We start from the raw sequence: 12,285 nt of genomic DNA, 5'->3' as shown, positions 1-12,285 counted from the left end.
ATATATATACATTTTCTCTATATCATATATACAAACATTTTATCTACATTATATATATACATACGTTTTATCTACATTATATATATAAATACATTTTATCTATATTATATATAAATACATACGTTTTATCTGTATTATATATATATACATTGCATACATATATATATATATATATACATCCATATATACACACTATGATATATATATATATATACAAACATGCGCACACACAAAACAGGCTTCTTTCAGTTTCTGTCAATCAACGTCTATAAAAGAAGATACTTGCCCAAGGTATCATGCAGTGGGACTGAACCTAAAACCACATGGCTGCAAAGCAAGCTACTTAACCCCCACAACCATGCTAGCGTCACCCTCCCCACAACAATCATCTCCCTTGCTCCACACCCATTCTCTCCGACCCTCACAACATGGCTCCAGCCTTTAATTTTCCCCCTTACCCACACACACACACTAACATAGTAGCTTACCTCATCGGAGCGGAAAGCTTGCTTCAGATGGGTGTACTTGAGGAACCGTGCAACTGGTAAGACGTTCGACCCAGTGTACATCATGATGAAGTAGAAGACTCCAGTCAAATAGAGTCGGGATACATTTGGATTGTCCTGCATTATTTCATACAAAAGGATGGCGACCCTCTCCACTAAGGCAGGGTCAAAGGTCAGGAGTAACTGAAATCAAAAGAAGAAACAAAAAAAAAAAAAACATTACATATATCAGCTTCTGTAAGAGTTCATTACTAAAAGACATTTATGTAGGGGTTTACTTTGCTTCTAATCCCATTTCGGGGTTAATAAAACAAGTACCTGTTGAGCACTGGAGATCAATCTAATCAACATGCACACTCCCACGAAATTGTTGGCCTTGTGCCAAAATTTGAAACCATTACTCTCTTTTACTTGTTTCAGTCATTTGACTGTGGCCATGCTGGAGCACTGCCTCTAGTCGAGGAAATCGACACCAGGACTTATTCTTTGTAAGCCTAGTACTTACTTTATCAGTATCTTTTTGCTGAACCGCTAGGTTATGGGGACGTAAATACACCAGCATCGGTTGTGAAGCGATGTTGGGGATGGATGTGATCAATTGTCCCTCTCCCCACATAACCCAGGCCTTGTGCCTATAGCAGAAAAGATTATTATTATCATCATCATCATCATTATTATTATTATTATCATTAGGAAGGGCATCTAGCTGTAGAAACTCAGCCAGATCAGATTGGAGCCTGGTGCAGCCATCTGGTCCGCCAGTCTTCAGTCAAATCGTCCAACCCTGGCGGAGGTATTGTTTCCAGTCATGTTTGTTTGTTTATTTGTCCGTGGACAAGATATCTCAAGAACCGCTGGATGGACAAAGGACGTTAAATGATGATGATGGGTGTACTGGAGTAATGTGAAATAAAGTGTCTTGGGATTTGAACTCATAACCTTACGATCAAGAGTCGAACTCTCTACCCACTTAGCGACAATGGCAGAGTCCATCAGAGTGAAATAATAAACAAAAAGAAAATGGTCAAGAACCGCTGTTCTACATGGCTGTTTGATTTTCTAGAAATAGTAGCCAAATGAGCCTCAATTCATTCAACTGGCTTATAAGAAAAGAGCACACTGGACAATGTTGTCCACAACTGAGAGGATGATCATAACAGCAATACTTTTGAACTTTATCAGGACTGACCAAGGGTTAAACAACAACCAACAGACACAACAACAACAAGGGATCGAATCTTACCTGAACTATGTGAGGTAAAGAGGCAGCATCAGACAGCAATCTTTTAGCACGTGGAAGAGGTCGAACGATAGCACCGTCAATATCTCTGCAAACAAGGGAGACAACCAACGATTAAAACATTATTTGCATACATCTCAGTGTGCGCGCGTGCGCGTGTGTGTGTGTGTGTGTGTGTGTGAATAAGCATATTTTCTATCTTCTACTGGTTTCATTTATCAGATTGTGGCCATGCTGGGGCACTGTCTTGAAGAATTTTAGCCAAACAAATCGACCCAGGAACTTATGCTATCAGTCTCTTTTACAGAACTGCTGATTTATGGGGACGTAAACACACCAACACCGGTTGTCAAGCGGTGCTTGGGGACAAACAAGGTAACAATGACACACACACACGCACACAGATATCTGATGGGTTTCATTCAGTTCTTGTCTGCTAAAGTACCCGTGAAACACTGGGGTCGATGTGATTGACTTGTCCCCTCCCCAACAATTTCAGGCCTTGTGCCTTTAGTAGAAAGGATTATTTTGCAGCTTCGAAATCTTGATGATGTGGCCGCGTATTTTTAGAGTAGCACTGAAAGGAAGGTGTGATAAGCTGGATCTGGCTAGTAAGAACATAAAACAGGTAACATATCTGGGGTCAGATACGGTCGGTTTAAATGCTAAGGGGTTAAAGGTTAAAGAGAAAGGTCAGAAAACTATAAAAACCTGCTGGGGTAATGTTCAACGATGCGGATCAACATGCTGAGAACGAGTTTAGCAAGTTCAGTCTCATTCATGACGGGTTGACTCGTAGCCATCAGCTTCCACTTGAGTTGGGTGACATTCTGTAAGGCTCTCCAGCCATCCATGCCCTGCGCCCAGCACCGGGTTTTTCCATTGATCACATTCTCATTCCACAGATTTTTCATCTGAAACGAAAATCAACCAGAGATAAGGAGGGAGGAGATGTGTGTGTGTGTGTGTGTGTGTGTGTGCATTTGTCCCCCACCATCGCTTGACAGCTGGTATAGGTATGCTTATGCACCTGTAACTTAGCAGTTTGGCAAAAGAGCCCAACAGAACAAGCACCAGGTTTAAGAAGAAAATAAGTACTGGTGTCGACTGTGCCTCAAGGCAGTGCCCCAGCATGTGCGCAATCTAATGAGTGAAACGAGTAAAAGATGAAAGACAAGTTAAAGTAATTAGAAATTAGTTGAGACTAAAAGAAAATATCTATATAGGTGCAGGAGTGGCTGTGTGGTAAGTAGCTTGCTTACCAACCACATAGTTCCGGGTTCAGTCCCACTGTGTGGCACCTTGGGCAAGTGTCTTCTACCATAGTCTCAGGCCGACCAAAGTTTTTTGAATGGATCTGGTACTAAAAGAAGCCTGTCATATATATATATATATATAAATATGTATATGTTTGTGTGTCTGTGTTTGTACCCCACACCATCACTTGACAACCGATGTTGGTGTGTTTACGTTGGTTCGGCAAAAGAGACTGATGGAATAAGTACCAGGCATACGCAAAAAAGAATAAGTCCTGGGGTCAATTTGTTCGACCAAAGGCGGTGCTCCAGCATGGCCGCAGTCACATGACTGAAACGAATAAAAGAATATAGTTAACTTACAGTAAGCCTCTGAGACATAACTATCTGCTTATTTAACCAGGGTAGAAAAAGACAGGTTCCCAGGACACCTTGCTAGATATAGCAGTCAGCTATGAGTGGGTAGGTTGAATATAAAAGGAAAAGAACATAAAAAGAGAATGAAGGAAGCCTGTCTATGTCTTCTCCCCTTACAGAGTGTCCTGAGTGCTTTTTAGGTGACACCAGCATCGATACCAATGTTTTTTTTACAATATACCTTGGTTTTAGGATTTCAATTTTGTTATGGTAGGCAGGTTTCTCAAGTACAGCAATGTACCACATGTCTCAGTCCTCTGCCAACTTCTTCATAAGGTTCACAAAAAAAAAAAAAAAATGCTCACCATACTCAGTGAAAAACACTTCCAGACTGTTCTATTGAGAAAGATATTAGAAGATGTAATATATTTGGAGGAAATCATGCTATCATAGGACAGACATGAACCTCAGGACATATCGTAATTCGACTAACTGAGTAATGTATTCAACGAGGGGAACCCTAAGACTGTTCAGAAATGCATCCAGTCTATGCTGTTAAGTTGTTGGAGATAAGGAAGACAGCTAACCATGAGACTCATGCTAAAATAAAATAAAGCAGCCACAACAATAAAGATTCGTAGGTTTTTCTGTTGGATGTGTAAGATAAAGGAGGCATGGAAGAAGTATACACATGCTATGATAGAAGAGACTTGCAAAATCCATGTTAGAATGGGAGGACAGAAATACGATGATGACGATGAGACTAATGATAATGACAACGATGAAGATAATGAAGACGATGATGATGATCATGATGATGGTGATATTACGATCCAGTGTACTCACCTCTTCATAGCTATATGGTCCCAAGCGTTCTTTGTCAGCATTCCCATAATACCATTCTTTTTCACTTTCTCGTTTCATGTCAACACCAGCTTCCAGAAGGTTACTCTGGAACGACCAAAATTAGAACAGGACATTAATTGCCTAAATGAGATGAAACGTTAATTAAAATTATATTCTATTACATATTTGAGACAAGATACCAACCACTAAGGCCAAGAGCCTAAAGTTAGTCCTGCAACAGACTTCTGCCTACATACCTATATGATGGATTCTCTTGTCATGAACGACAAATGAGGCTTCAGTAAATTAAACCGTTAATCATGTTGTATGGACACAAAGGCATCTCTTGGGGCCCTGCTGGTACCTTGCAAACCTTTTGGCAAATAGAACAAGTTGGAACTCAGTTTGCTTGTGGATTATTTACTATGTGTCTTCTTCTTGAGTGGATGGCAAGACTTGCTTTGCTTCATGTCACAAAACCCACAACGAGAGGTAAGGTTTCCATTTAGAGGAGCAGCGTTTTGCCAGTATGCTTTCATGCTTGCACAAAGTTGGTCCCGAGGTTGGATTCGACTTTGCTCAAATCACACGTGTGAGCGCCCTTGCCACCACTTGGCAACTAGTGTTGATATGTTTATGCCACCATAACCAAGCAGTTCCGCAAAAGAGACTGAGAAACTAAGTATCAGGCTTAAAAAAATAACTACTGGGGTCCGGCGATCTTTCGGTACTAGATCCCTTAACTTCCGGTCGTTGTGCGCACGCATATTGATTACATTATCGCATAGTGTGTTTATGTTTTTAAATGACTTGAAAATATGAAAAGACAACATTAAATAGAAAAAAAAAAGATGAATGGCCCACTAAACTCAAACCTTCTCCCCTCAGATTCATACAGTTCTCAAACTTTAAACACATAAACACACTATACGATAATGTAATCAGTATGCATGTGCACAACTACGGAAGTTATGGGATCAGGTACCGAAAGATCACCCTGGGGTCCTTTCATTCAGCTAAAATTCTTGAAGGTTGTGCCCCAGCGTGACTGCAGTTTAATGACTGGAACATAAGACTGGGACAACACTGCTGCTACAACACATTAGAAAGAATGAACAACCAATCAAACAATAAAGGAGCCCTCAATCCCTTTACTAGTAAGGAACCAACTGCCCTTGTTGGTGTGTAGATGAGCTAGAGTTAGACCAACCATAGACTAACAGACTACTACCTGGGACCCTGCTGCTACATATTACAGAGAATTAAAATTCAATAAATTATTTGGACCCTAAAGCCCTTACCTGTAAGGGAACAACTGCCCTGCTGGTGTGTAGGTGAGCTAAAGTTAGCAAATCTACAAGGATTTTAATTCCATTTGAATCAAGAATTTCTTTGATGTTTTTCTGAAATAAAACAATGGAAACAGAATAAATACTCGTTAAGTATCAGATATATTTAGAAACTGATGAAATTATTTCAGATAGAATTTAACAAACGATAAACAAGGCATTTTTGTTCAACGCACCAATTCTGCAATCATTTGCAGAAAATATGTGTGTGTGTGTGTGTGTATATATATATATAAATTTGTAGTATAAGATATGGATTCATAGACTCATGTGGCTATCACAGAAAGCTCTTCTAACAGACTTGGCTATCAGACCACACAATAATTCAAAACAAAGAAATGTAATGCAGGGTATCCATGTAACTGAAAATACACAAACACACACATTATCATCAACATCATTTAACGTCCATTTTCCATGCTAGTATGGGTTGGACGGTTTGGCATGCAGCTGGATAGCTGTTCTGACTCCAATTGTCTTTTGTGGCATGGTTTCTACGACTGGATACCCTTCCTAATGCCAACCACTTAACAGAGTGCACTCAGCGATTTTTACAGGCCACCAGATATATATGTATACTAGCTTGTAAACTACCCTATTCGTTTTTAGTTTGTATATGCCATTTGAGTACAGCCTGGAGATTGTTTGGAGGCATGAAACTATTAGTAGCTCGTAAAAATATACTGTGTTCATTAATTCATCATCATCATCACATATAGGTTAAAGTGATGTAACAAAATACATGATCATTTGTACAACACCCTAACCAAATCTGCCATATCACTGAAGAATGAAATCCCAAAATTATCAACAAAATATACAGTACAAAAGTACAGTACTCACCGTGTGTAATATCAATTTGTTCAGGAACAAGATCAATCGATCCCTTTCTAGTCTGTCTGTACACTGAAAATGAAATTGCAAAGTTATTAGGTACACACAAATGCTTAAGAAATTCAACAATTATATTGGTTTCATGCTTAATTTAAAAGTGAAACTATGCATTTAAAGACATAGACAGCAATTCAAACACAAGACACACAGACAGACACCAGTAAAAACACCCTTTACGGGGGAAGAGGGACACACACAAAGTATTTAATTTTATAAATATAATGATAAAATTATAATAAGGGCAACTTCCAAGTAATGCCACATGCTAGAAGAAGATGTCAAAGGCTCTAAAATTACTTTATTTATCACACAGACACAGGCTGAATGTGAGGGAATGAACAAAAACAGATTGTCTTTTTTTTTTCTGGTTATGTCATTCTGAGGACAGTAAAGTGGTATTACATCACTAAACTAGAAATCGATCTATGGCTAAACTTCTTGAAAAAAAATCTTTTTTGTTCATTTCCTCGCTTTCAGCCCATGTCTGTGATAAATAAACTAGGTTTAGAACCTTTGGCCATGCTAGTGCCTACGCACAAAACACACACACATTGTAACCACTTTACATTTGCTTCTCCAAAAGGTGGCCCCCACCAAGGGAGGGAGGCATGGTGGGGGAAGGAGGAGGAGGAGGAGGAGGGAGATAAAGGGTGAGAGGAGGAGGAATACTTACTCTTTCCAGCATGCCAATAATATAACGTGTATCATTGAATGGACCAATTTCTTGGTGGCATTTACCATATACTATTGCCATTGCCTGCAAACACATGCACTTCATTGGAATTTTGGTGGTCAGCAGGAAACGGTGGTAGAGGTCATTGAAGAATTCATAACTGGTAATTAAACAACAGAGATATATATACACATATATAAACATATATGTTTGAAACAGAGAGAGAGACAGAGAAAGAGAGAGAAAGTATGTGTGTATGTGTGGTAGAGGTTTGAAGAATTCATAACTGGTAATCAAACAACACACATCATCATTATTTAATGTCCGCTTTCCATGCTGGCATGGGTTGGACAGTTTAACAGGAGCTGACAAGCCAGAGGAAGGCACCAGACTCCAATTGTCTGTTCTGGCACGATTTTTATGCATGGCCAAGTGATTAGGGTGTTGAAACCCACAACAGCAAGATTGTGACAGTGATTCCTGGACCATGCAGTGTGTTGTGTTCTTGAACAAAACACTTCATTTCACGTTGCTCTGCAATCACTCAGATATCAAACGTGTGACAAACCAAGCCACTGTTCAGGCAATGTCAATCTAATGGCGGGAGTTCGTTAATGTGCAACACAAACATTTGACCACCGTAAGCAAAATCATCAGTGGAGGTTGTTCAGCAAGGGAAATGAAATTGCCTGAAGCTTATCAGTCATGTACAAAAGACACCACAACATATGTACATATCATCATCATGGCCATTGCCAGTACCGCCTGACTGGCCTTCGTGCCGGTGGCACATAAAAGCACTCTCTACACTCTCTGAGTGGTTGGCGTTAGGAAGGGCATCCAGCTGTAGAAACTCTGCCAAATCAGATTGGAGCCTGGTGTAGCCATCTGGTTCACCAGTCCTCAGTCAAATCGTCCAACCCATTGCTAGCATGGAAAGCGGACGTTAAACGACGATGATGATGATGATGTTCATATATGTATGGGTGTGTGTGTGTGTGTAAGTATAGAGACGGACAGACAGACAGAGGGAGAAAGTCTACTTACGATCGCTTTATGCCTAACGTCTCGGTGGATTCTTCCCCTTCCTCCAGTAGTAAACGCAGATAATAGTCACCTTGGATAAATAGAGAAAAACAAATGTTATGTCTATTTGGAAAGTGGGATAACATGACATGCCTGTCTGTTTGCCTTATAACTCTGGTTGACATGAAGCCATGTGTTACAAGGTTAACCGTAGCAATAATAAAGTGTTACAAAGCAGATCTTAATAACATATTACAGGGTAAACTGATGACCCGTGAAATTTATTACAGGGCAAACTGTTGAATTATGATGATATATTACAGGGCAAACAGGTGAACTGTGGGAAAGCTGTGACGATCTATTATTACAGGGCAAATTGCTGAATAGTGGAAATGTATTACAGGGTAAGCTGTTGAACTGTGACAGTGCATTATGGGGCAAAGCTGTGACTATCTATTACGGGGCAAACTGTTGACCCAGCAAACTTATTACAGGGCAAGCTGGTGAATTGTGACAATGCACGAGTATTACAGGGTGAAATAATGTAATGTGACAATACATTATAGGGCAAATCTGTGGCAATTTATCACAGGGCAAATTGTTGACCTATGAAATTTATTACAGGGCAAACTGTTGAATTGTGCTGATGTATGACAGCACAAACGGGTGAACTGTGGGAAAGCTGTGACAATCTATTATTACAGGGCAAATTGCAGAATTGTGGAAATGTATTACAGGGCAAACTTAAATTGTGGTTACATTTTACAGGGCAAACTGGTGAACTGTGGCAATGCATTATGGGGCAAACCCGTGATGATCTATTACAGGGCAAATTGTTAACCTGGCAAATTTATTATAGGATATACAGTTGAATTATGGTAATGTATTATAGAGTTAAGTGGTGAACTGTGGGGCAAAGCCGTAACAATCTGTTACAGGGCAAACTGTTGAACAGTGGCAATTTATTACAGGGTTAACAGTTGAGCTGGCTCAACATTTTGAACTTGAAACCATGTGGTTGGGAAATAAGCATTTTAACCACACAGCCACGTTTGCACCTCTTTGTTCTGATATAACTGAAGGTGATGTTCATGGTTGTATTGTTAATGTCAAGTAGCTCTAGTCGACTCTTCTACTGTTAAACTATGAAAAGTGAGATGCCAATATAAACAACTGAAGCAGCAGCAGCAATAGTAGTAGTAGTAGCAGTTATGCAACATCCTTTCCCCGCCTCCAACTGGCAACAGCAGAGCTCTCTCAGAAGTAGCCAGTATATACAACTGATGTTGTAGTAGTAGTAGTAGTAGATGTTGAGTAACATTCCTTCCTTCCCCAACACCAAACCAGCAGTAGTGTAGCCCTCTCAGAAACAGCCAATATGTAAACACTCAAAGTTGTTATTGTTGTCAAGGAGCTCGTTCATATTGTAGACAGCAGCAGAGAGGCCGGTTCAATGAGTATCCGAAAGAACTCACTGCTTCTCTCTCTCTCTCTCTCTCTCTCTCTCTCTCTCTCACACACACACACACACACACATACATACACAATGTCTCTCCTCTTTTCTTTTTATCATCATCATCATCATCAGTGACAGTGGCCTCACTTTAACACTCACATTTCCATACTTCCATGGCTGAGACGGAATCCAACAAGACAGATTTTCCAGTAACATGATGTCAAAGTAAGGGAACACTAACACATACAATCAAAATCATCATCATCATTATTATTATTATTATTATATTATATTATTATCATTTTAAAGGCAGCGAGCTGGCAGAAACATTAACGCGACGTGCGAAATGCTTAGCGGTATTTCGTCTGCCGCTACGTTCTGAGTTCGAATTCCGCCGAGGTCGACTTTGCCTTTCATCCTTTCGGGGTCGATTAAATAAGTACCAGTTACACACTGGAGTCGATATAATCGACTTAATCCGTTTGTCTCTCCTTGTTTGTCCCCTCTGTGTGTAGCCCCTTGTGGGCAGTAAAGAAATAAGAAATGTTAGCACGCTGGGCGAAATGCTTAGCGGCATTTCGTCTGCCTTTACATTCTGAGTTCAAATTCTGCCGAGGTCGACTTTGACTTTCATCCTTTCAGGGTCGATAAATAAAGTACCAGTTGAGTACTGGGGTCAATGTAGAAAGGATTGTTATTATTATCTTAATGTCCACTTTCCCATGCTTGTATGGGTTAGACAGAGACTTGTAGTGGTGGATTTTCTACAGTCGGATGCCCTTCCTGATGCCAACCCTCACCTGTTTCCAACTAAGGTAATATTTCCCCACAGCCAGACATGTTCTCTCAGAATATTGAAAATAAAGGAGACTGCTTGCATGATTGTTAACATTTGTTTACAATTATCATAAAAAGTCAATACAATGAGACAGTAACACACACAATAATCATTATCATTTAATGTCTATTTTCCATGCTGGCATGGGTTGGACAGTTCGACATAAGCTGGCTAACCGAAGAGCTACACCAGGCTTCAATTGTCTGTTTTGGCAGGATTTCTATGGCTGGATGCTTTTCCTAACGCCAATCACCTTATAGAGTGGATGGAATGCTTTTTACATGGCATGAGCACCATATATATATGTGTGTGTGTGTGTGTGTGTATACTCTTTTACTTGTTTGTCATTTGACTGCGGCCATGCTGGAGCATCGCCTTTAGTTGAGTATATCGACCCCAGGACTTATTCATTGTAAGCCTAGTACTTATTCTATCGGTCTTTTTTGCCGAACCACTAAGTTATGGGGATGTAAACACACCAGCATCGATTGTCAATCAATGTTGGGGGGACAAACACAGACACACAAACATACACACGCACATACATATATATATATATATATACATATATACGACAGGCTTCTTTCAGTTTCCGTCTACCAAATCCATTCATAAGGCTTTGGTCGGCCCGAGGCTATAGTAGAAAACACTTGCCCAAGGTGCCACGCAGTGGGACTGAACCCGGAACCATGTGGTTAGCAAGCAAGCTACTTACCACACATGATACAAAGACAGATAGGTAAACCAGGAGAGAACATTCGTGGCTTTCTCTTCATCGGTCAAGCTTCCAATCATCACTACAGTTTCGGCCTTTTACACTTGAGACTGTTCAAAATTGGTAGGCTCTCAAAATCTAAGCTAAGGGCATTAAATATTTGGAAGAATGATGAAGAAAATTGGTGTGTGCCAGTGTGCGCGCACACACACACAAACAGAAAGAAAGCAAAAAATAACAGAAGTGGGCCATACCAATTTTAATTTCATCACTTAGACAATTAAAAGGTACTTCAAATTCTTGGTGGTTCCATGCAATAACGTGATTCGACCCTAACTCTCGGTCAACATTGAACGCTCGCATTTCGTTCTCCAAAGCTTCCCGTAGCTCTTCTCGCGTCTGGTGAAAAAAAAGCAGAAATAAAAACAGTATGATAAAAAAATACAGAAATCACAAAAACAAGAAACTTGATAACCACTGTGTATCTAAGAGTACATGATCTGATGAGTCCTTTCGTATTTTAAAACAGGTGAGAGCATAATTTGAAGGAAATCTGGCTGCTCTTTCTAGCAAGCTGAGAAACCAAATAGTGTCCTTCATTGAAAACATAAGTGGTAGCAGAGACGGCAATGCCTTACCCAAGGTCAAAGTTCACCATCATCATGATTTAACACCAAGAGAATTTACTGAGGCAGAGTTTCTGCAGCTGGAATGCCTTTGACGACTGGGGTTTATGTACCCCATAACTTCAGCAAAAGGAACCGACAGAATAAGAACCAGGCTTAAAATAAAAAGTATTGGAGTCGATTCATACGACTAAAACTTCTTCGAGGTGGTGCCCCAGCATGGTTACAGTCTAATGACTGAAATGAGTAAAACTATAAAAAAAAAAAAAGACTAAAACAACTATTAAAAAAAAACCCTTCTACATACCTTGTAGTTCCAAATTAAATTTGGTCTGGCATGATCATGGTTGAAATGATGGTAAAAGAGAAGCCAGTTTGCTTCACTTTTGATTCGTTGTCGACGCTTTCGTAATACAATCGGTTTTACATCATTCTGCAAAAAAATGAAAATAGAAATGTTAAAGAAACAAAAAAGAATTTGGGCTTTTTTTTTTTTTTTTTTT

General features: G+C 39.8%; 1 protein-coding gene across 1 annotated transcript in view; it reads right to left on the bottom strand.

The window, feature by feature from the left end:
• Positions 1-12,285, bottom strand: part of LOC106870860 (dnaJ homolog subfamily C member 13) — a 72,510-nt gene that overhangs the window by 27,406 nt on the left and 32,819 nt on the right. The window contains exons 22-31 of the mRNA XM_052976504.1: positions 12,090-12,245; positions 11,411-11,555; positions 8,169-8,238; positions 7,122-7,281; positions 6,398-6,460; positions 5,507-5,608; positions 4,206-4,310; positions 2,458-2,660; positions 1,750-1,834; positions 489-689 (exon numbers count right to left, since the gene is read on the bottom strand). Coding sequence (XP_052832464.1) covers positions 489-689; positions 1,750-1,834; positions 2,458-2,660; positions 4,206-4,310; positions 5,507-5,608; positions 6,398-6,460; positions 7,122-7,281; positions 8,169-8,238; positions 11,411-11,555; positions 12,090-12,245 — 1,290 coding nt within the window. The remainder of the gene's footprint in view (positions 1-488; positions 690-1,749; positions 1,835-2,457; positions 2,661-4,205; positions 4,311-5,506; positions 5,609-6,397; positions 6,461-7,121; positions 7,282-8,168; positions 8,239-11,410; positions 11,556-12,089; positions 12,246-12,285) is intronic.

The sequence above is a fragment of the Octopus bimaculoides genome, chromosome 24 (assembly GCF_001194135.2).
Source record: "Octopus bimaculoides isolate UCB-OBI-ISO-001 chromosome 24, ASM119413v2, whole genome shotgun sequence".
NCBI classification, from domain to species: Eukaryota; Metazoa; Mollusca; class Cephalopoda; order Octopoda; family Octopodidae; genus Octopus; species Octopus bimaculoides.
The sequence above is the reverse complement of the archived record's forward strand: the minus strand, read 5'-3'. Positions and strand labels throughout refer to the sequence as shown.